Here is a 26201-nt window from a genome sequence, read left to right on the forward strand (position 1 = left end):
AAATTCAGAGATTTCTTGAGTGCGTCATAGTATCATGGTAGCCCCCATGACACAGATTGCGACGTCTGACGGTCTGTAAGTCGGTGAGAAGGTAGCCGATAGAATGGTAGTTTTACCAAGTTAAGCAAAGTAGGATATTTCAACAGTTTATTTTTAATATTTTATTTGTTTTTGGTTCTCCTCCAACCTTTATTAAAGTTAGCTGATCAAGTGTGATTTTGAGATATTGAAATTGTATTATATCAGCTGTATGTACATATAGCCATCTTAGTATCGGAACTTTAGATGATATTTCATTGAAAATAAATATTCACGTAAATGCTTTAAACTTAGGATCACATAAGTCCTACGTATGTCCTACGTACCTTTTTTACACAATGAGATAAAAACCTTTGTTCATGACATTTGGTTTTGTTATACTTTCATGTTAAATACTGAAATCTGATTGGTTAAGACGCAGTTAATAATATTTACTATTACTCTCAGCGTTAGCAACGCACTTGGCAACGGGTAACATTAAAAAATGTTACATGCGCGAAAATAATGCGCTTACGGTTCGCTGTAGAATTCACGTTATTCCTATATAGAAGCAGTAAAATTTTCTTAAAAATTTTAAAAAAGACATTCAGTATAATAAAATAAATAGTGCCTGTTTGGGAGGATAACAGTTAAAATTGACACCCCAAGAAAACCATTGTCAACCGACGCGAAGCGTCGGTTGACAATGGTTTTCTCGGGGTGTCAATTTCAACTGTTACCCTCCCAAACAGGCACTATTTATATAATAGCAACCCTGTTAATTTCTCTGTGGATAACAGATTCTTCTCATTGAGCATGTTGAATTGTTGGTAATAAATTTATTTTTAAAATCAAAGATTTTACGCAGAATTAATCTGGAAAGATAATTCTTGTTGTCAAAAACATCTATTCAGAACCATTTTAACAAGAGCTTGGACATTGGGTAGTTTTGTCAAACAGCAATGCAACGTAGGCCTGTCTATTTCATTTCTGGCCATTCAGCTATGGCTCTCCAGGGTTGTCTCTAAAAGTAGAAGGGAGAAATAAAAAAGTAGAAGGGGATCTGGAGGTCTAGCTTATAGCTAGATTGTGTTTGAAATGCAATAATAGCCGGGTAATTACGTCACTTTAGGCGGGGAAATTCCCCGCCTCCCAGGTCTTAGAGACAACCCTGCTCTCTGAAATCAACTAAATTTGTCTCGCTTTTTAGTTAAGACTACACAATCGGTGTATATTTGGCTTGAAACCAGCATCATTTTGAAGTTGTTTTGATGCAAAAACTAGATGGTTACATCCTACTAAAAGTCCAAGGCCTTGTTAAAATGGTTCTAGTTGCTTGTCTTATTCTTGAATGTATTTTGTAGAAAACGGAGAATGTCTAAACGCTCCATTGTAAATGATCTTTACAAGTCCAGAAAACGAGTTTGTACTGCACCCAGCTCTGCTATCAATGAAACTTCAGAATTTAATGATGGTTTGAATGGAACATCTTTCTCTGGTAACCACTTGTTATTAATCTGGAATGTTATTTGAAATCAAAAATGTCCTGTTACAGCTTTCTTTGTATTGAATTCTTTCATTGAGTCCAAGTTTATACAGATGGAAAATTAAGTTAATTTAATGCAAGTTTAATATTCTATAGACCAAATATCACATTATTGCTTGATTTAAAACATGTAGATGGTGCACATGGACATGATGGATGTCCTCAATCTTTACTTTCTTCCAAGATATCCAATTATTATCCATGCAGCACAATTTGCTTAATTGCTTAATATTTATACTGTATATGTATGATTATACCTCAGAGTTCACTGACAGACAATGTTAACACCAATGTAAAATTTCTCTTTTGTTATGATCCCTCTCTTCTAGACTTGTCAAGTTTCAATACACTACTAAATAATGGCTTCTGTCGGATTGTACAGATATATCAAGAGCAGGATAACATGTATAGATGAAACAAACCCAGCTTTTACATTTACACACACATGCATTATTTAAATGTAGTACATGTGTAGAATTTTTTTTTTTTTGCTCTAGCCGCAGAGATCCCCTCTGATACGAAGGTCTCTCTCCTCCACTTGAAAGAGTTGTTTCCCTTGGAGCGGTTTGAGGGGAGACTGCCTGTGGTTATTGTGAAGCATCAGCTGTACAGTCTGATCAATGACCGCACAGCCGTCGACAAGGAATTAGTGAGCAGATTTTTATCATTGATCTTCGTGATTCAATTCGAGATAAATTGGTATTATAATTCAGAAGGCTAGACTTTCTTTAAATGTACCGGCACATTGTACATGCATATGTTTAATTGTTTATTCTCTGCATGTATATAACATGAGCTTATTTATTCTGTAAGGGTTTCTTTTTTTACTTTTTTTTTTAGGTCACCTGAGTCACTCAGGTGACCTATTGCAATTGGTCTTCGTCCGTCGTCGTGCGTTGTGCGTCGTGCGTCGTGCGTTAACAATTTTACATTTTTAACTTCTTCTTGAAAACTACTAGGCCAATCGTTACCATTTTTGGTGTGAAGCATCTCTATGGTAAGAAGAATCTAAATTGTGAAATTTATGGCTCTACCACCCCTGGGGTGCCACGGGTGGGGCCAAATATGCAAAAAAAGCCAAATTTTCAAAAATCTTCTTCTCTAATTCAACACATGTGAGGAAAAAACTGAATGCATGGTTATGATGTCCATGAGGCCCTCTACCAAAATTGTGAAATTTATGGCCCCTGGGTCAGGGGTTCAGGCTCTAGGGTGGGGCCAATATGGCCATATAGTAAAAATGTATTAAATCTTAGAAAATCTTCTTCTCTACTACCATATATGTTTGTTAAAAACTAAATGCATGATTATGATGTCCATGAAGCCCTCTTCCTAAATTGTGAAATTCTTGACCCCTGGGTCAGGGGTTCAGGCTCTAGGGTGGGGCCAATATGGCCAAATAGTAAAAATGTATTAAATCTTGGAAAATCTTCTTCTCTACTATCATATATATTTGTTAAAAACTAAATGCATGATAATGATGTCCATGAAACCCTCAACCTAAATTGTGAAATTCATGACCACTCGGTCAGGGGTTCAGGCTCTAGGGTGGGGCCAATATGGCCATATAGTAAAAATGTATTAAATCTTAGAAAATCTTCTTCTCTACTCTCATATATATTTGTTAAATACTAAATGCATGGTTATGATGTCCATGAAGCCTTCTACCTTAATTGTGAAATTCATGACCCCTCGGTCAGGGGTTCAGGCTCTAGGGTGGGGCCGATATGGCCAAATAGTAAAAATGTATTAAATCTTAGAAAATCTTCTTCTCTACTCCCATATATATTTGTTAAAAACTAAATGCATGATTATGATGTCCATGAGACTCTCTACTAAAATTGTGAAATTCATGACCCCTTTGTTAGGTGTTCATGCTCTAGGGTGGGGCCAATATGGCCATATAGTAAAAATGATTTAAATCTTAAAAAATCATCTTCTCTACTCCCACACATGTGGGCAAAAAACTGAATACATGGTTATGATATCCACAATCTCCTTTACCTAAATTGTGAAATTCATGGCCCCTGGGTCAGGGGTTCAGGACATGAGGGGGGGGGGGGCAATATGGCAATAAAGTGTTAATGCATATAATGTTTAAAAATCTTCTTCTCTATTCTCACACATCTGTATAAAAAAAACCGACTAATAATTATGTTTACCAGGAAGTCCTCTACTGAAATTTTAATTTTCATGTCCCCTGGGGTATGGGTTTTGACTCTAGGGCAGGGCCAAAATGGATGTATAGATGTTAATGCATATAACGTTAAAAAATTATCTTCTTTACTCCCACACACCTGAAAGGAAAACTGAATTCATTATTTTGTAGACCAGATCTTTTAGTTTTTCACCAAAATTATAGGTTTCACAGTTCTTTTTGAATTAAATGTGGTTGTCATTACAAATTTATAATTTTTCTACTCCAGTATGAAACCTAATTAATTATAGATGCATATATGAGACTCCATGACAAGTTTTTGTATTGGATATATGCTACTCAGGTGACCGTTAAGGCCAATTGGCCTCTTGTTTTTTTTTACAATTTTATGTGTCAACAAGTTAATTTAGTGGGATGTAGTTAAAAGATGTAATTTTGATTGCTATAATAATGCAATTTTGCAATGAAAAATTGTTTTCATTATGACATAACTGTACATGTATGCCACTTGGGAAAAAAATTGATACGAAAATTTTGGTGGAACATTGTTTCTTGTTTAATGAGGGGTTTTTTCCTGCTTTTAATTTTTAAGGATATTTATAAGAAAAAGACATTCACATCACTTGAGAGCTTATATGTATAGAATATACATGTGTTATGCACTTTTCTTTACAGAATACTCTTAAATTAGCCAATGAAATAAAATTATTCAAACTGGGAGCTGAGTTGGATGACTACTGTATTGTGTTCACCAAGGAATACCAGGATCATGTGATTAAAGTGATGAGTGAACTCTCCATAAGTAAAAACATCTGTAGTAAGTGCATCAATTGAGCAAATTACAGCAAACTACATTGAAGCGTTTAATAGGCATTTACTCCAGAAAAGTTGTTAAGTAATGTTTTGACTGACCTTTGTCCAATCAGATCGTAGAAGGCAGAGTTGAGACATTACCGCTCGTGATTTAATTTGAGAGAGAGAGAGAGAGAGAGAAAGAGAGAGAGAGAGTTACATGTATGACACAGATGAGCGAACTATCTATCAACAATAGTTACCCTATAAAGTGACAAATCACGGTCTAGTATATCTTATAAATTAATGAAACTTTGAAGTGTTTTGAAATTCTTTAACCAGGGAACAACGTCTATATATAGATCAATAATAGGATGAGGTAATGTCAAATATCGAAGACTGCACAAATAGTGTTGATGTTAATGTTCAAATTAAAGTTTGCCGAATCTTCCTGGAATTAAACACAGGTTGTAAATTTACCTTGTATAAAAAATTTCTTTATGGTTACTCAGTGTGAAACATTCTTTACCTTAGAACGAATTTGTCCGCCATTGTTTTACTTTTCCACTAAGCACCCGCCTGCGTTGCCTTTCCTTTACACTACATCTAAATTCATCGTGTTCATAAGTGATCATTCGTTCGCATTTCAAAATATTTAATGTCCGTATTCTCGGACTCCATGCAAGGAAATTTAGTTGGTTAGCTACGTCATTCTTATCCATGTACATGTTGTCGACGGCGCGCGGCCAAAGAAGTTTTCACAATCGATTTTAAAACGCTTTAAAGTTATACCAATATAGGATATACATGTAATTTTTATAAACAGACCTTAATTAATTTGTTTGCAAGTTTATAACTAATGATTATTCCTTCATCGGCACCACTTATAATTTACACAATTCACTCTCTCTTTCTCTCCTCTCTCTCGTTAAAGTCACGAGCGGCAATGTCTTAACTCCGCCAAGCTACGATCTGATTGGACAAAGGTCAGTCAAAACATTACGTAGAAACTTTTCTGGAGTAAACCCCTATTAAACGCTTCAATGTAGTTTGCTGTATAGGCCTATAATGAAAAAAATGCTATAGTTTTGTAACAGTTCCTATGAGATTGAAATATAGACATGCAAAATATTTTTCATACATATATTTGTCGCTTGCCCTTAGTATAATTTGTTCAACAATATACTATTGAATTTTGTTATCTTGAGCTTGATACGTCAAGATATCCAAGAATTGGAGATTTTCTGGTACCTAAAATGCCTGAGTACCCATGATATTTGAGAGACAGATTTTGGATTCTAAGTTAGTTAAGTTAAAATACCATAAAATTTCAGATAGGAACTTTAGGATTATTTATTTAGTAATGAAAAATTTTCTAATATGTAAGCTTCAGATCTTGAATCTTTTCCTATATCTTAGTTTGTTTAAAGCTATCTTTCTGAATAAGATAAGTATTGTCTAGAAATGGATATTGCCATCAAACCCTCTTGTCAATAAGTTGTACATCATAAAAGCAACATCAATACTCAATACTAAATAGACAATAGTCCCAATACATTCCAGTATTTACATGTACTAGTTGTGTTTTTATTTTCCACAGGGCAAATTTTATAGCTTAATAGTATGGTAACTTTTAAGATTCCTACAATAAAATATCAATGATTCATAATAAGTGTTAGATTTCTTGTGATATGAGCATCTCCATAGAAGTGGATTTATTTTTTTTCCCTCAATAGTATTTCTTTTTTTGTAGATAAGTTTGTGAATACTGTGATAAAGAAATACACTGATGTCTGCATCAACAAAGATACTCTGATGAATGAATTCAACTTCACCGACTCAGAAATTACGTACGTAATTAGTACTAGATAGTAGATCCAATTAGCTATATGTTCATAATATCATACATGCTTGCATGTTTTGTAAAAACCAGGGCTAAATTAACCTTTATTGATATTTTCCGTACTCCCCACAGTGTTTTGTTCATTCCTATTCTAAGTATTAAAACTATGTCAGCCTTAAGAATCTATTTATCAAACACCAAAGAATTCTGGGTGCCCTTCAGAACATTTATATTCTGTATAAATGAATTACAGGCAGCTTGTGAAAGCATCCGTCCTGACCGTCCGAGATGTTGGCAACTGGTGGGTGGCCCTCCCTAATGCTGGAATCTTCATGAAGTGTTTCTTGAGGGGAAGAAAGGCTATTCTCACTATGATCAGGAAATGTAAATACCGGGAGATCCTCCAGTCAGTAAGTGTAAAAGGAATTGATATACATTTAGTAGTGTAGGCAGCAAACTCTTTATGTATTCTAACTTTGTTCGTCCAAATATAAAACAATACGTACTAAATGAATAAACAACAAGTGTTACATAAGAATGCTCCAAGTGGTTATTTTGTTACACACACAACATAGTTCATGTATGTGTATACATGTATAACACAACATTATTATCAGCCCAGGGAATCTGTTTCTTTAGTTGATAGACCCATGATCACTGCAGTCCATATTGTTTGCCATTCTCTTACACACTTCACTAGTGAGCAAGCTACACTAATGCATGGCCAGACTACTAGCATTTATACAATTTGACGATGTGACTCAAAATCTATTTGAACACTTAATAGAAATCCTTCTGCACATTATTTTAATTATGGGTGGGTTATTATTTTTGGATACAAATGAAACTGTGTGTTTATGTATTCAACTAATACAATTCACGTAGCTTTATTTAAGTGGGTCTAGTGTTTTTTGCTGTTTGTTGTTGGGCTCAACTTTGAAATCTTTGAGGGTCAGACAACTCAAGCTTTTAATGGGTATGTCCATCTCATGATCTGTATAGATTGGTACAAAACAAGTTGTATATGGGTAGGTGAAAGTCCTGTATTGTTTGGTATAGCTCAAATTCTAAATGTGACTGTGTTGTTTCTTGTTTTCAAATCAAAATTTGTAACAAATTTATAATTTTTCTTTCATTAATAGGAATTGGAGCAGAGAAAGTGGCCAAAAGTATGCAAACTTGGACTTCAATATCACATGCATGAAGTGATAGGTGCGGATCTCATAAAATGGTAAGGAAAATGACACATGTACTTCACAACTTTGGATTTTAATTAATACTACATGTATTGACTACTATATCTCAGTTATGTTTTTTATCTACCTATTAAATAAACCATCACTTAACACTTTTTAAGGCCAAAATCCAGTCAATCTCTGGATTTAATTTTTTTTTTACTGCATGAAAAGAACCTTTTTATGGCTGACTGTAAGATTCTGTTCTTTTAATATAGCATTCAAACAACCTCAGGACTGTTGCTTCGATTGAAAGATTCCTAATTGTTGGGTGATTCCATAGTGAATACTCTACAGGAAAGGCTCATTAAGCAGCCAGATCTGCAGGATTTTGCATATTCTGAACATTATCTACATCAACATCTCATTCGTGCTGAGTCTGTTGGATAATTCTATAGGAATTACCAGTCCAAATTTTGGTGCCATTGCATTCTTTGGTCTTATAAATGTATATATTTTAAAAATACAATTGTTTTGTGATTAATTTTCTGTCTCTTGATCTGTTATTTCATGCATACAGTATATTGAGTTTTAATTATGCAAGTGTATGTTGGAGTCAATGAAATAATTAATTTCTAATTGTTGACTGATATTCTATAAGGCTGATCATAACTTTGAAAGATACGGTTGGCATCTCTCTTTGTTGATACTGATCAAAAGATTGTTTTTATTGCAGTTAAAAAAATCAAATATATTTTATCTATCAAAACATAAATCCACCCTCAAAAAAGTTTGATGGAAAAACTTTGATATTTGCACCCATTGTCTTTCTGTGATATTGTCTTGTTATTTATTTTAATGTGCAACAATTTTTAAATGAAGAGACTTAATTGTGTATTATTACACATAGACTGATAATGGATTTTTTTTTTTTAATTATTTGAGATGCTGTGTGTTATTAAGGGATATTGTTTGTTTGTCATTATCCACTGTTTGAGTGTGCATGTACATGTATGTATTTATTTGTTTGGGTTTATTCTGGGTTTTTTCTTTGGTACATGGTTAAGAAATATTGAAAATAATTGAATACATGTATGTAACTGTACCTGACACACCCCTCTGTACCCATTAGAAAAAAATGTAAAAACATATGTTTAAGTTGTTGAAACTTAAAGTGTTTAGTGAGTAATTTACATACGAAATACATGTGCTTTGCCTTTTGTACTCCGTGAGCATTCAAGGGGTGGTTTCATGAGTTTTGATCTTTGAATTTTTTTTATTTAGTCTACCTCATATATCTGTTCAGTACACTCCCACAATACAGGGACAGTATCAAAATTACTGATATTACAATACATGTATTTCTGCTTGCTCACTGGTGCAGAATTGTGGGTCTTCCTTATTCACTCTCAGGTAAACATAGACTCCTTACCTCATTAGTTTTAGAAATCTTTCAGTAATGTTACATAATATGATTGTGCAAACATATTATGTTGTTCTGCTTAGATTGATATTATTTATTATTAAAACTATTCACGTTATTAGGAATGTGGGAGATATGTAATAAGTTAAACATCTGTTCCTTCGGTGCATTGTCCGATTATAGATATATAAAATTGTATACTTATTATGATATACGAGTACATGTGTATGTTTACATGTTGGGAATTTTAATTGTAAAATCAGTTTAGTTTTTATGATGCATCAATCCACTCAATTGACTGTTTGTTGTGTGTATTAGAAGAGAGTTGTATTAGAAGAGAGTTAATATTGTCAAAAGAAAAAGGGAGACATGCAGATTGTCTTTCTTGAACTGCAGGGTAATAAAATTCTGATGTTAAAGATTACAACATTCATAATAAAACTGAGATGTATAAATGTACCTGAAAGTATTGATTTGTTTTGCAACATTTACAGTATTACCTGGGTAGTTGGGATTTTTAAAATTCATTAAAAGCTGCTTGGTCTGATTTATATCAAATTTTGTGAACGCTTTTAAATGATGGTTATGAAAGTATATGTATACTAAAAGACATAACAGTAGTTTTCCCGGTCAATTAAGCTATATATTAATGAAAAAAAATTGTTTATAAAAGAAACGACACTTGTAAAGGTTTGGCCATATTTCTTGTTAATGAAATTGTATTTCTTGTTATGTTAATGATACCCAAATTAAAAGTTCTTCTTTAATAATGAAAAAATATTTTTGATAAAGAAATAATTCATTATTGCTTCACACTGTAAAATGAAGCATAATAAGAGAGCCATGATTAAAGTGTGCTCTAAAGAATATCCCTTTTGATTGGAGGTACATGTAGAAACGGGTTTTTTTTTTCAACTTTATTTTGTATGTTAATTTGTATCAATTGATCCCTTGCCTTATCATTGGGATTTATAATTAATACAAGATGAATGCAATATGAAATATATGCTATCAACAAGTTTAGGATGATTTTATTTTAATATTTATTTTGTTGTTGCAACAGTCCAAGTTTAAATAAAGTGTGTTAACAGTTTTTGTTTTTGTTCAAATGCAATTTAATCTAATATGTTCATTTGTGAATATTTCATTCACTGTGATCATAATTATTTTTTGAAGGTTGAATAACACTATATAAATAGTGCCTGTTTGGGAGGGTAACTGTTGAAATTGACACCCCGAGACAACCATTGTCAACCGACGCGAAGCGGAAGTTGACAATGGTTTTCGAGGGGTGTCAATTTCAACAGTTACCCTCCAAAACAAGCACTATTTATTTTATTATATTGAATGTCTTAATTTTAAAGAAAACTTTACTGCTTTTATATAGAAAAGAAGTGATTTTATGCGCATGTAACAATTCGTTGTGTTACCCGTTGCCAAGTGTGTTGCTAACGCTAAGGGTAATAGAACGGATTACCAACTGCGTCTAAACCAATCAGATTTCAGAATTTAACATGAAAGTATGATAAATCTTATTATATATCTTATTTAATATGATTATTTTATATAACGTGACATCTGATTGGTTATGAAAAATACCGAGGATGAGCATACAATGTAATTATTATAAAATGGATTAATTATATTCAAAGCCGTTTTTTTATCAGAAAATTGTCATGGAAAGAAACTGGTAAACATTAACTATGTTATTGTCCTACTTGAATTGAAAAACAACTAGAAACTGATGTATTCTAAATCACCACCTGTCGTTTGGTATATAAACAATTTATTGCACGTTTCAGCTCTACTGGCCTAATAGTTTCTGAGAAGAAGATTTTTAAAGATTTACTCTTTATATATTCTAAATTATGTAAAAATTTTACCCCATTGTGGCCCCACCCTACCCCAGGGGGGTCATGATTTTCACAACATTGAATATTCACCAGGGGATGCTTTTACATAAGTTTCAGCTTTTCTGTCTGATTAGTTTATGAGAAGAAGATTTTTAAAGATTTACTCTATATAAATCAGAAAAAATAGAGTAAATTTCATCTTCAGCTATTTTGTCTTCTATCATTGTTTATATCTATACGATGGGAACACGGCATCCTCACAATGTCAAGGGTCCTGAGTCCACTCGTGGCCACGGCTTCGAGTGGACTCAGGACCCCTGACATTGTGAGGATGGGAACACGGAGGCATCATTTATCTTTCCAATTACTAAGAATGACAACTCTTGCACCAATATTTTGTTTCGTTACACCATGGACATAAAAACAGGTAGCTGACATACTTGATCTCGCTGAAATATATTGTTCATATATTTTCTTCGTCTTTTTGTTTGAGAGAGGTATTTTACTTACCTTTCATCCCTTGACCCTATTATTTTAACAAGAAAGGGTCTTACTACCTTTACAAAACCTATTTAAAATCGCAAACTCTGAGTGCATGGTAACAGTCAAATAATGTATAAAAATTAACTTATAACCTTTCTAAACTTTTAAGATTTTGTTAAAATTAACTGAATATGTACTAATATATATGCTAATATTTACCCAAAGGTAGCACAAAAGTTTAACTTTGCAAAAAACAAAGATTATACATGTACTTTCTAGTGCCCTGTAACAACCCAATACCACCTTTTTTGAGAATGACATATATCTATGTAAATGTTCGACCCCCCCTCCCCTTCATTGTGGCCCACCCTAGCCCGGGGGTCTTAATTTTCACAACTTTGAATCTATTCTATCTGAGAATGCTTCCACACAAATGTCAGCTTTCCTGGCCAAATGGTTCTCGAGAAGAAGATTTTTGAAAATTTCTTTTTCAAATTTTCAATTATTCATGAATCCCTTTAAAAAGGAGGTGCATTGGTTCTTAAATTTGAATCCAATTAGCCCAAGGGTGTTTTGTGCCAAGTTTGGTTGAAATTGGCCCATTATTTCTGGAGAACATGTTGAAAATGTGAAAAGTTTACAGACAGACGGACGGACGACAGGCAAAATGTGATCAGAAAAGCTCACTTGAGCTATCAGCTCAGGTGAGCTAAAAACACTATTTAAAAAACAAAAATGTTCCAGTGATGTATATATATAAATGACAACATATTTCGATCAAGGACGAATATACTAGACGTAGTAGTATATATACATCCGTGGTTCGATAAATATTTTTTTTTGAAATTCAAACTGCGCTGAATTTCTTTATTTAACATAATTATGGATGATTTTTTTTTTAATTTAAATTAGAAATTTTAGCTCTTACGAAAAAAATCATTAAATAATTTTATCAAGCGCATTTCTTAAAAATTGACTTTGATGATGCTCTCTCTCTCTCTCTCTCTCTCTCATTTCAAATATATTCACACTTTCAGGTAATTAGTAATACGCTTTCAGTTCGGAGTTCCTCTGTCATCCATGTGATGCAACAAAACACTCTAAGCTGATTTATCTGTGTATTTAGCGCTTTTGTCACGATGATCCAACATATTTGTCTCAGCATGATTATCTAAAGAACTGCGTCCATGTGATAGGGAACACCCTTGGTGTTTTCGTTTGCAAGGTCGTTCGAATTTCCTCAATGTCGATTGTTTTTACATAAAACCTTTAACACGTAGGTACAGTATACACATTTCACTGTAAAATGTTAACATTGAATTTATAAATTCTGGTAAAGATTAGCAAAATAAAGATATTCTTTGTTTTAAAACAAAAATCCGAGAGATTAAGGATCTTTGTGAGCTGTTCGCCAAAATGAAACTTGATATGGCTATATAATTTTTTGTTCTCGTTTTGTTAAGAAAATGACTCCGCGACAGACTTTTCTTTGCTTATGGAACTTACTGTTGAGAGATGCTCGCCATGTCCTGCTTTCAGATAGAATATTGGTACAACAGGCTTCAAATAAAAGGTATAATTCAGCACGTTCAGAAATTTAATTCTTTTTTGTATATTAAAATTGCTTTACCCATAGATACTTTACAGGTCCAGTACAATCTCCAGATTTAGCTATATAGCTTGAAAAAGCTATATTGCTTTATAAAGCTATTCAAAATAGCTAAATAAAGCTATTTATATGCAGTATTTGAAGAAAATATCAATTGTAAAAAATGGACGAAAAATCGCAATTAACTTGCTACTCATATTTGCGCCAGTGACCATTATAAACTTGACCCAAATGCAAGATAGTTTTAACACTGCAGCTTTTAAACACTTTTAAGCAAAAAATACATTTCCATTGTTTGGGTAACTGTTCACCACTTTGTGTGCAATGAGGCGTGGATATGTATGATTTCTTCTCTTTGTGATAAATTATTACCAATCAATTATCTTGTTTACCATAACTGACCTCCTTTATATTTCATTCAAGAAGTAACTGTGTGGTCATGAATCAGTTGCCCCCAAACTTTTAGTGCAAAGTCTCTTAAGGAGATGCAAACTTTTGAGTAATCTTTACATGCATTGTTTATAGAACAGTTCAAAGTTGAAAATTATCACTGCACTAAAATGCGATTTTTTATACATACTGAAAAAATTACACATTTAAGAAAATTGTATGACAAAATAGCTAAATGAAGCTATTCTAATAGCTTAATAAAGCTATTTAGCTTATTCAAGCTATATAGCTAAATCTGGAGATTGTACTGGACCTGCTTTATATAATAAGTTTTCTGATACACTATAGTCTTTCCCATGTTACTGTGTCTGTTATTTTTTGACAAAGGTAAACAAGAATACTGTGATTGTGTGTATACATGTATGAAGGCTCAGTCGGTAGAGCGGTGGTTTTTAGGAGTTGAATTTTTATTAACGAGGCCAGGTCTAATTTGTTCTGCCCTAGATTTTTGATTGAAAGTTTTTACATGAATTTCGACTGATATAATTATTATTTTAAAATAAAAAAATAAGACATTTACCACACCGTTTGTTGAAGGGGTCATCTCAAAGTTTGTTAATTTTTAACATGGGACCCTATTGGATTTTGCTTGAAATGTATCAATTTTGCACATTTTTTACATTTGTTTTAAACTTCTGCCCTAGGGATTTCTTTTTCTGTTCTACATATTAAAGTTATTGCTAAAAGGCATCAAAGGCTCAAATAAAAAAAACCTTTTACCTCCTGGTTTGTTCCAGGGGTCTTATCAAAGTTGTTTTTTGTATGCACAATTTCCCAGATTTGTCAGATAATGGCCATTTTTTATTTGACAAAGGCGGAAATGGTGATCTTTATAGTAATATTAAAACATCCAGACATATTTAAGTAATAAACAAATATATAACATCACATATTAAGGGTCATTAATATGAAATACATGGTTGCTGTCTTGAAATATATGAATTTTAAAAAGCTATATTTAGGCAGGTTAAGAAAACGTGACAGAGGGCTAGGCTTGCTGAACCCTCTTCACGTTTTTGACCAGAGCCCAAATATAGCTTATACTTCGAGACATTAAGGTTTATTCCACAATATGATATCAATTTTACGCATCAAATGAGCTATAATTTTCAAAAATTTCGCTGAATATCAACAGTTGAAACTATCACGCCATGGTGTCAACCAAGCAAAAAGATGACGTCACAATACAAATGAAACGCTGCACGAAAGCCTGCGTACTCGTTCTGTACTCGGCCTCGTTAAACAACTATCCTTTGCAGTTACTGTAGCAGAAGTGAAACAGTGTTTGACTTAAGTACAAATCATCACCACTGACAAAACTTGGTACTTGAAGATAATCGATAAATTTGATGTAATGCACCTCTGTCAACGCTAGAAAAATAGTCTGTCACATGATCAAAACAAGCATGGCTAGCACATGGTATTGTTTTTTGGTTTTTTTTTTTATTTCACACGTTCTGTAGACATACACTGTACAATGCATGATTATGATGCTTTAAATATAATGATCCAGAAGTGCAAAATTTTATGTGAGAGAGAAAGAGAGAGAGAGAGAGAGAGAGAGAGAGAGGAAAATTCAAGTAAAAATTGGATTCCAGATGTTCCAATGAGTATCAAAAATCTCATTTTCGCCATTTTTGTAAGAAATAAATTTCTGTGTTTCATAGAAGAGCTTTAAAGACGACATTGCAAAAGAAACACTCAACTGTTTCTCAGTACACCTTGCTGTGTAAATATAGTACTTAAACCAAAGAAAAATGATATTAAGGATATCTTTGCTTTTACCAAGGATGCTTTTTGGTACATGTAACCAGAAAATTGATTTTTTCTTCTAAATAATGTTTAAAATTTTCTAAAAAAGATTGAGCACAATCACAATCCCACAATATATGTTCTATAGTTTCCTCTTCTCTGTGACAAAAGGTACACATTTTAGAGTTTACTTTTTTAATTTTGAATAAAAAAGAGTTTGTTGCTAAAATTTTGTTAATTATTCTGTATTGGAACCATTGAAGTTTACAGTTTTTTGTTATTATGAAAGGTAGTTTATGGATTAATTTCCATTCCATGTCCTCTATGTCTATAATAATTCATTCCACCTTCTTTTACCTGTTGTCACAGAGGTATTATTTTTTAAAATATCATAAAAGAACTTTGACTTTTTACATTTCATAACTTTATATATGTTTTCTCTAATAAGCGGGTTTGCTAATTTTCTTAAAGTTTGGTTTTCACCCAATTTTCTGATGTATGTCTTTACAGCATGGATTATACTTGCATATTCTAAAAAGTTGACCTTTACATTTGTATACATTTCACAAAACTTATCAAAACTAAGAAAAGTACTATCTTCCTCAATAATATCATTGATGTATCTAATATTATTATCAAGTAGTTGTTTATTAAAAAAAGATTTCCCTCCAATATGGATCAAAGGGTCATACAATAAAGGTGCGTCTGCAATAGCACATGGTATTGTTGATTCTCTTCTTCTGTACAATTAGCTTAAAGGGAAGTCATCGAAAGTGAAAACTTTGAGGACATGTTTAAAACATCACAGGAGATGACATATTACTGCTGATTTATGTAAATCATCGATGAATCGGTAGCGTATAGAAACTGATTTTCAAAACATATGTCAAACTAGATCATGTGATCATAATGTAATGTTTACCTCCGCAAAGTAGTTCTCCTAGTAACGTTGAAATAAAAATTTAAAAAGGCTTTAAAGATTAAAATTTAATTATTTTAATCATATTCATAGATAAAAGGAATAACTACATCGATTTTGCAGCCACCGTTCATTCAGCGTTCGCTTTTAGTTCAATCCCTCTTTATTCATTTTCATTCAGAAGTTAAAAATGGAAGGATCTCTCTTTGAGAGTAACAACAAATTGAGGAAAGGAAGCGTTTGTAAAAGTAGAAGGAAGTTACATTTCACATCAAAGACATCATTTTAATCAGAATCCCATGACGCCAGGATATAATTTAGTCATTTTTAGCTCACCTGAGCTGAAAGCTCAAATGAGCTATTCTGATCACATTTTGTCTGTCGTCCGTCTGTCCGTGCGTCTGTTCGTCTGTCCGTAAACTTTTCACATTTTCAACATCTTCTCAAGAACTACTGGGCCAATTTCAACCAAACTTGGCACAAATCGTCCTTAGACAAAGGGGATTTCAAATTTGTGAAAATTAAGGGCCACATCCGTTTTGAAGGGGAGATAATTAGAATTACCGGTAATGAAAAATTTTCGAGAAATTCTCGAAAATCTTCTTCTCAAGAACCATAAAGCCAGGAAAGCTGAAACTTGTGTGGAAGCATCCTCAGGTAGTGTAGGTTCAAAGTTGTGAAATTCATGACCCCCGAGGGTAAGGTGGGGTCACAATGGGTGGCTCGAACTTTTACATAGGAATATATAGAGTAAATCTTTAAAAATCTTCTTCTCAGAAATTAATCAGCCAGGAAAGCTGAAACTTGTGTGGAAGCATCCTCAGGTAGTGTAGATTTAAAGTTGTGAAAATCAGGATCCCTGGGGGTAGGGTGGGCCACAATGGAGGATCGAAGTTTTACATAGGAATATATTAAGTAAATATTTAAAAATCTTCTTCTCAGAAACTAATCAGCCAGGAAAGCTGAAACTTGTGTGGAAGTATCCTCAGGCAGTGTAGATTCAAAGTTGTGAAAATCATGATCCCTGGGGGTAGGGTGGGGCCACATTGGGGGAGGGTGTTAAAGTTTTACATAGGAATATATAGAGTAAATCTTTACAAATCTTCTTCTCAGAAACTAATCAGCCAGATGATTCTTTATAATTGTTAAGACTTTGGCTCCAGGACAATTCTTCGGCCTCACAAGAAGATTCAGAGTTTGATGTAGCTTTATATCCCATATATAAACAATTGCTAAGGATCTTTTTGAGAACTGCAATACTCAACATGTGATATGACTATAAAATCCTCCTGTTAGAAAAGGGACTAATGATTATAAACATAAGAATATCAAGGGGGAAAATGGATTTTATTTATACAGGATCTACATGTACTATTGTACATTGTTCAGATTGTATTATGACTTCATTAAGCTGATTTTATCATACCTATTGTTCCTCAGGTTAGCTATGTGGCCCATGGGCCTCTTGTTTTATTTTAATGGATGCATGAATGTAGTTTGGGCAAAAAGGTACTTATGATTATCAAAAAATGAAAAAAAAGGTAGTGGAAGCAGAAACTTGGGACAGAGTATAATTGTATTTCAGTACATATATTACATTGCTATTAAATTCAAGATAAAACATGAAATACTTTCCTTGTAGCATTCCACAATGCAGTTTTGTAAGGACCTATCATCAGACTGCACCTGTAATGTTCTACAGAAGATTCCTTGATAGAGGAAAAGGCAAGGTTAAGAAGAAGAAAAAAGAAGAAGAAGACCAGGAAATAGATGCAAAAATTGTGGAGGAGAAACTTACTCAGCTCGAGAAAGTTAAAAAACCTGGATATAAAATTCGAATACCTACATATGAAAGTACAACCGACAGATATATAAATAGAATCTTTAAAAAAGCCGAGGAGCAGGGTGAAAAAACTGAGGAAACTTTCAATACTGCCATTAAGATATACAAGTTGAATGCTGGACTGTACGTGCGAGGGCATATAGAGTTTGGTGATTTAGCACTGAGTAAATTAGAAGAGTATGAACTTCAGTATAATTTAGAAGTGTATAAAATGATATTCAGCATATTTCCTGAGGGAAAATATTTACCTAAGTCCAAAGTTGATGCCGAGTTCATCCCTTTTCCTCGTCAACAGGATGCCGCTCTGAGAGTTCTGACAAAAATGTTTGATAATGGTACGTATGAAGATGATTAAAAAATATGGGATATCAAGTTTTAAATTTTTTGAGGGTGAAAATGTTAATCTACATATTAGAAAATAATGAATTTCTGATTTTGAAAATAACATTTTTTCTTAAATTCAATTATACTTAAAATACTTAATAAAATCACAACTGAAAAGTTTGAAAATATGGATAATTTGAAAATTGCTGAAATAAGTTTTAGATTTTGAAACAGTGATAGAAGTACAGTATATTGGAATATTTCTTGACACCCCTGACTCTCATCTGAAAGTTTCTTTAGTCAAAGATTACATTTACCATAATTTCTGTTGGATCATTTTCCATGTTGCATTATGTTCATACTTTATGTTGGAGCCAGCAATTAGTAACAAAAAAATGAATCATAGTGGCCAAGACCAAGACTTTAGAAATGAGTTCATTGAATATTGCATGTGATTTAAAAATAGAAACCCACGTGTGTTGATAGACCCATGTTGCCTTTAACTACCTAGGCCTGTTTCATTCTTGTAGGTGTGATTCCCGATGAGGAGTTTGGTAGAATGATCATATCCAGATTCTCCCAACGCTCCAAGGTTTTCACACGGTTCCAGAGAATGCTGTACTGGATGCCCAAGTTCAAACACATGAACCCCTGGCCTGTGCCACGCCCCCCTCCCAAGGACCCCACACAGCTGGCGGTCATGGCTCTCAAAAGAATGAGTTTTGATTTGGAGACTAAAATCACCGTTGTAAATGTAAGTTGCAGCATGTATTGGGCTCTCAGCTGTTAAAGACAAATTATGATATAAATATTAATTAAGTGACACAACACATTTAAATACAATGGATGTTTTCTTTATTGGTTCATTTATCATATGTAAATGTAACAATTTTGGGCAATGCAGAAAAATACACTTACATGGGTATCTCTGAATGTTGGTTCCTACTTCAATGAGCCTTGTTAATTAGTACATGTAACATATACACAGCATTAAAAATTTATTTACAAATATATGATGATTTCAGATTAGTATCTGATATCATCAACAGATTCAGAGAATCACATACCTTAATTTTTATATAGCCTTTTTGTTGGTATTATTGCATTAGTAACGTCACTTCAAATATTTTTTATATTGTACATGTACATGCTGTATATTATCGTTGCCAGGACCCCAGGGATTCTTGTAGTGGGAAGTTCATAGCCAGTGCTCAGAGCCCTAAACAGATTGAGCTTCTGTCCAAGCACCCTCCCTCCAAACCGATAATTGTGGAAGGGGAGCACTATGTCTACCTCAGAAAAGTTAGCCAAAAAGTGTTTGTGCTGAAAACAGACCGCGAGGGAGAACTACCAGGGGAAGAGCCTGACTATTACAAAGCTATGGAGGAAGAGGAGGATGAAGGTGAGAGCCACATTTGATGAAGAGAACTTGAAAACAGAACAAATGAGAGAAAGTACACAGACAACTGTTGAATTACAGAGTTTATGTTTGAATTTGAATAGGCCTACTTAGTAGACTCAGTATGCAGCAGGATTTGGTGAATTTGATTCATTTTATCCCCAGTTTCTTTGATTTGCTCTGCTTCATACTTAAAAGACCTTAACATTTTAAGTTCTGTGTTAAATACAGTATTAATACAAAGGTCCAAGTGTGATCCCATTCACACACACTTACTGCTCTACCTAAGTTTTATTGATATCTTTTGAGGTTTAACATAACACAGCAAATAGAATACACACCACAATAAATATTGTCTTTTTATACTGTAGAAATGTTTGACTTCGTGACTCCACTGGAGGAAGAGGAACAGACAGCCATAGTTCCCAAGAAGTCGGTACATGAGCAGGAGGACGGGACTGTGTACGGGATGTGTATTACGAGTGACTCCAGCAAAGAGTCCGTACAGGACTGGATACAGTTCCTACAGACCAACAACCCGGCCCTCGAACATATACCCGTCTTGTTTAGGATAAGAGATGCTGACTTTTTACTGAATGAAACCTTAAAACATGAAGAGGAGGAATAAAGATTTGTAATATTTGATTTGTGATATTTGAACTTCAGAATAAATTTGGTGAGGTTCCCAAGAAGTAGTTTTTTTTTTTGCTTGTAGGTGTTTTATATTCAAAATTCCAGGATGATAGATGTTTGTTTATTTGGGTTTTTGTAACTTTTTCTTCTGTATTTTTTTTATATATGACATTTTTGTTTACTCATGTGCAAAATGCTGTCTGACTAAAGGAACTTCTTTTTTAGTTTTCACATTGAATTTTCATAGATTACAATAGTTTTGTTTTTTTTTCACTCAAAAATTCAGCAAAACTTGGCAAAGAGCCATAATTATCTCATTTACAAATAGGAATTGTTTGAAGGACACTAAATCCTTCTGAGGAGAAAAATCAAGAATTAAAGCCTAGCAGTTATTTTTTTTTCATTTTCTTACAAAAAGAATTTAGTGTGTTTTTTTATATTTTTGAAAATAAAATTTTGAGTGTGTCTAAAGGAGTCCAATTACATTATCTAAAAGACAAAGAATGAAAAATACCTGAAGATGACAGTAGGCTGCAACAAAAATCAGTTGACATCTGAGAGATGGCTGTCAAATGGAATTCCACTGATACGACATTGATTTTCAATGATCAGAAGTGGATCAGTCAGACATTAATTATATATTTGTTATGAAATATTGAGATTTATTTGGTCTGAGTTGTAGACAGACGTCCATACGATTTGGATCGTTTGGAATAAGTCACAATTTTCATGGACTTCTTCCTATTTTAGGAATACATGTAGCTCATAGATGCATGAGTTTGAAGCGTAAAGGTGGACCTTTCGTCCAGAATTAACCAATTGTGAATGTTGCAACCATGTTGAATATCTGTAGGCATTAACATGAAACAGCAAAGCTAGCTGTTTTCTGGTTTTATTTGGTGGGATAACCATTGTTAAGGTTTTGATGTTTTACGTCGAAATCAATTCAATTGATGACTGGAATATACCGGTATAGTGTAAATAACTGACACATGTCTGATAATTTACATAAAAAATTATTAATTAAAACTGATCTGACCCATTTAAGTGCAAAGTTTCCTCTGAAAATCAGTCGGTTTCAAGGTCCAAAATATCTGCATCTTTAATTAGCGGTGCTTTTTCATGTGCGTAAGTTGACATCGAATATAATCACCCTTACTGTAATTAAAACTAAAGCGCGATCAGTATTAAATATTGAATAATTTCCCACTCGAAAACATAAATATGAGTTCAATTAATCCCACCATATTCCATGAGATGATCTAACAGCTTGAAAAGATGGAATTCAATATCGGGTACATGTATGATATGATACAGGTATGACACCGGAATATCCGGTTATCAGAAATACTGTCTTCCAAGATCTCGTTTGTCACAGAAAATGAATAAATCAAAGAAAAATTCTGAAATGAAATAAATAAAGACCACGAAAGCTTTTTGCACTGCTGAATATCTGTCACGTCCGAACGGAGCATCAGCTGGGCTGGAAAATTTTAATGAAGTCCATGATGAGATATAAATCATTGTAATATTTCTTTAGGGATTATTTAATCAGCAAAAATATGTTTTTGTTTAAATAAATGTTTTGATGGAAAACTGGCACCAGCAGAATTGTTTTTCTCTTCTCTCTCTCTCCCTCTTTTTTACATCTCTCTCTCTCCTCTCTCTCTCTCTCTCTCTCTCTCTCTCTCTCTCTCTCTCTCTCTCTCTCAGAAAAAAAAATTAATCGAGACCCCCTCTAGATCTCCAACAATCCACGTTCCTCTGGGCATGCGGCCTTGTTGCTACATATACGTAATATACGTAGTGTTCGGGTTGGAGTAGCTCCTTATTGTTTAGAATAGTCAAACTAACGTTTTATAACGTTTTGTGGGATTTTGTAATTATTGATGAACAGCTGATTCTCTCCATGGATTCAAATTATGTCGCAATCTCTTACACAAACACTAGAAAACAAATAAACTTGCTTCCGTGTGCTTCCAAACTACGAGGCAATATTCATATTTTGTGATTGGAAATCTCCATAAATCAAGCTAATGTAACGTTATGTAAACTGTCACTTGTAGAGCCTTGAAGTCATCGAAATGTTTCGAGAGGAATGGGGAAATGCGTGCGTGTGTGTTGGGGGGTGGCCAAAGCAACGTTATGCTAATAAAATCTTTTTAAAAAAAAACAAATGGGGATCGCCGAGTTTCCGGGATCAAAAAGTAGCTTAAAATTTAATGCAATGGTTGTAATTATAATATTCATTCTGAACTACCCCTCCCAACTTTGTGTTTGATGAAAGGTAGAATTATGCGTTTCTCGACCTTAAATTCTGAGTTTGGACAAGGCTGACTGTATCATGTTGACGACAATATAAACGGAAAATGCACTAAAGAGAAGTTCAAACCTGATTCCTGCTGGTAAGATCAGCTCCACTCAGACTCTATGTAAGCCTTGTCTTGGAAGCCATACTCCTTCGGGAAGGGGGGGGGGGGGTCGAGAACTGAGTACTGTGTGAGAGTGTATGTGGGGGCATTAGCATCCACGTGGAATAATGCTGTGGATTAGTGATTCATTTTATCAATTTAGAGGATTACATCTAAGTTAAGATGAAGGATACTAAAATTAGTTGTTAATTTTCACTATATACATGTATTTTGTAGAATTAATAAACTTTATTTTTAATTTGAATAAGTATTTTAACGCCATGCAAGCGTTTTATATATGCTAAGATGTCACTTCTAATAAATGAAGTAAACTTGTTAACTTTGACAATTATTGAAACAATTATTATATTTTTTATTCTATGGGGTTTAAAATACTATTAAATAACCACAAACTTTTTAAATCTTTAAAGATAACAAATAAGCGATATAGATCTAGAATCCCATTATTGTACTTATATCACTGTCTCTGGTTTATCTTGAAAAAACATATATATTCATTAGACAACTTTAGAGAATGTCCCTTTTGATTGAACACTTATTCAGATATCCATTATTGCAGATGTATCAATCTTATAGTTATCTGAATGTGTCGCTGTCACCATGGCTATAATATTCTTTCTGTCGTGTTTTGCTGCGTCCACTGATTTCTGATTAGTGTCCACTATTCTTTATCGTCTGTATTACTGTTTTTTTTTGTTTTTTTTTTTTGTTTTTTTAACCAAATTATCCAGTTTTCTGATTTGCAGACAAGGATAACAACCCAACATTTCTTTATAATTATAGTTTTACATATACATTGAAGGTATGGTTTGAAGTTATTTTTTTTTCTTAATTAAAGATGCTCGTAAGATGAACACAATCCTTTCTTCATAATTGATGGTATGATAAACAAAAACTTACAACCACAGTAGAGGCTTTGATTAAAAACGCAAAACATTCCTGGAAAACTCTGATGAAGAAGTGGGAATCCTAATAAACGGAAGGTCGCCGTATTATCTTGTTTTCTTGTTTCTTGTCATCTCTCGGCCAACTGAAAAACTGGGGGGGGGGGGGGGGTCAACCTTGAACGAGGCCGGGCCTAATTATTTCTACTCTAGATATTTCGAGGAAATTTCGTATATTTAGTTTTACTTCCATATCAATCATTTCAGGATCAAAGTACAATTTACCATTCCAATTTCTTAGGGATCGTCTCGAAATTTAACAAATTTTAATATGGGGCCCTAAGGGAATTTGTTGAAAAAGCGCTAAATTTCTCTTTTCTCAATATTTTCTGTACATTTCTACACTAGGGATTTCCTTTTCTTCCAAATATATGACAACTTTTCTCAAAAGTCACCAAATGATGGAATATTAATATACCTACTAATTTCGCACACTGTCTGTGTAATTACGTTGAATCATTCTTGATGCAAACTCTGCTCTCCTCCAAAAGCGGCGAACAGAACTTGTGGTTTGTTTGTGAGGGGGGGGGGGGGGGGTGGGCTCCGGTCACCGGCTATATAATGGACAATGGATATGCTAATACTTACAACTCTTTATTTGTAATTATAAGGAAAACGGTAAATGAACCACAGGTAATGTCCTCGCATACATTGAATGCGTCCTCACTCAATGACATCCAAATTCATTGTCAGATCTCTCTCTCTCTCTCTCTCTCTCTCTCTCTCTCTCTCTCTCTCTCTCTCTCTTGTTCCCTTGGTACGGCCACACCATTTATATCTTTCTCCTCAGACTCTCCCGTAACTCAATCAACAACTTACTCTCATCTATCATATCTCAATCATGCTCAATATACAGATGACAACTACACAATTACTAACAAACGATAAACTCATGCTTGCTCGCACTCACATTCCTAACAAGCTATACGATCATGATCTTGGGAAGCAGGGCTAAAACTCCTATGTCGTGCACCTGCAACCTTTTTAAACCTCTTACACCACCTCTTTTCCTCAACATTCATTAATAATACCTACCCAAGAGGATAGCCCTAGCTGTGATATGCTTCCACGAACGTTAGGGTGTTTGGGAAATGTATTTTAATAATTCAAGTTATTGATTATTTGTTGTTGTGATTGTACTAATATATGGTGACGATCTCTCATTGAAATATATATAATTTTTAAACGAGTGTTATTATTTCTTTTGATAAACTTTCTCTAATCAAAAACGTGAAGCTGAAAACTATAGAGATCCAACTGTTTCTTGATATGACATGCAGTTCTGCGAAAGAGAACATTAACTGAGGAAGAGCAAGGAAAGGTGACAAAGGAAAAGACATTGTCCGCACGTAATAAACGCCAATTGCACGGCAAGAGTAGGTCCCTTCGGTGCTCATCAAAATCGAACCTGAACTCAACGTTTCTTATCCTTTTCAATAGCTTATTATATTTGTGTTAATCCTCTGAGAATTAATTATTACGGATTAGTAGAAGAGTTAACTTTCAAAGTTAATTTTTTCTTTCCTTTACTTTTCTATGTAAATAATAGATGTACATGTAGCTTCTTCAATTCTCAAATGCAGCTGCATGACGGTTTATGATATTTTATTTTTGCCAATGACTTTGTGACCTCTTCATATTATCGGTAACAATATTATTGGTACTTGCTTTTATTGTTGAATACATGAAATATTGCAAACGTTAAGTATCGAAAAAGTAAGTAATTAAAAAATCCTTGGCTGGATACGCTCTTCGAATAATGGGTACCGGTGTTTATGATGTAACACAAAATTGCGTATCAATTTGAGCAACCCACCTTTTGGTTATTATCACGACAATTATCGCACAGTTCACGAAAATAAGGCGCTAATAACAAAAAAAAGATGTTTCGTCATCAATCCGGTCGTAAATGAGGCCAAGCATTATTTGGGCTTGGAAAATTTAAGTACAACGGTGCTTTTTTTTCGATAAAGCATGTAATACTTTCAAAATATTAAAGATTTTGCTTACGTTTCTCACACTGATTTCGTGTGGAGGTACGTAGTCACAAAATACAAAATCAATGGCATTGAAAAGTTCCACCAATAATTGTGTCATAAATACATGTATGTTCCTTTTTTACCAAACATTATTCGGGCCGATTTTGTATCACCCTTATATGTTAATGCTATCTTTTACATGTGTTCTTATCTTAAGATATATAAATATATATATATTTAAATTCATCACCAACTTTGTATATTAGCGAACCATGAAAACCTTTCTTAGAATTGAAATTCTCTGAGAAGTTTCTTCTTTTTTAAGAAGTGATGGGTCACAATCTACATGTTCACTGTTGAGTTTACTGAGAATCTTTTTGGATGTCCTAAAGGTATATACACACGATTTAAGTTGCTTAAAATTTTCAAATTGTTTTTTTCCATTTCTAACATCTAGAGTGGTTACAATTAATATTTTGTTAAAATTTGAAAGTCAAATATTGAGTTACATACCATATAAAAGGTTAGACACATTTTTGGTTTGTAAATATAGCTCGATTTTTGTTATTGTTTACATATTTGTGTTGTACTGGTAAAAGTTTCAATCACATGTTGCTTTGTTTAGT

The 26201-nt window shown here is 33.5% G+C and overlaps 2 protein-coding genes across 5 annotated transcripts; both read left to right on the forward strand.

Moving 5' to 3' along the window:
- The first annotated feature begins 26 nt into the window (after positions 1-26).
- On the forward strand, positions 27-10048 carry LOC128167301 (serine/threonine-protein kinase 19-like). Of its 3 annotated transcripts, none has more exons than XM_052832940.1 (8): positions 27-129; positions 1383-1516; positions 2062-2213; positions 4398-4539; positions 6268-6364; positions 6611-6767; positions 7500-7588; positions 7811-10048. In XM_052832940.1, the coding sequence occupies exons 2-8, from the start codon at positions 1393-1395 to the stop codon at positions 7854-7856; spliced, it is 807 nt and encodes a 268-aa protein (XP_052688900.1). In that variant the 5' UTR covers positions 27-129; positions 1383-1392; the 3' UTR covers positions 7857-10048. The 3 variants fall into 3 exon arrangements, with proteins under 3 accessions (XP_052688900.1, XP_052688902.1, XP_052688901.1); XM_052832941.1 differs by having other exon boundaries at positions 57-75; XM_052832942.1 differs by lacking the exon at positions 7811-10048 and having other exon boundaries at positions 7500-7592.
- Positions 10049-12326: 2278 nt separating this feature from the next.
- On the forward strand, positions 12327-20279 carry LOC128167994 (evolutionarily conserved signaling intermediate in Toll pathway, mitochondrial-like). 2 transcript variants are annotated; one of them, XM_052834030.1, is made up of 6 exons: positions 12327-12571; positions 12755-12864; positions 17664-18199; positions 18719-18942; positions 19359-19590; positions 19959-20279. In XM_052834030.1, exons 2-6 carry the CDS (start codon positions 12758-12760, stop codon positions 20213-20215), a joined length of 1356 nt encoding a protein of 451 aa, XP_052689990.1. In that variant the 5' UTR covers positions 12327-12571; positions 12755-12757; the 3' UTR covers positions 20216-20279. The 2 variants fall into 2 exon arrangements, with proteins under 2 accessions (XP_052689990.1, XP_052689989.1); XM_052834029.1 differs by having other exon boundaries at positions 12327-12567.
- The last annotated feature ends 5922 nt before the right edge of the window (positions 20280-26201 follow it).

The sequence above is a fragment of the Crassostrea angulata genome, chromosome 10 (assembly GCF_025612915.1).
Source record: "Crassostrea angulata isolate pt1a10 chromosome 10, ASM2561291v2, whole genome shotgun sequence".
NCBI classification, from domain to species: domain Eukaryota; kingdom Metazoa; phylum Mollusca; class Bivalvia; order Ostreida; family Ostreidae; genus Magallana; species Magallana angulata.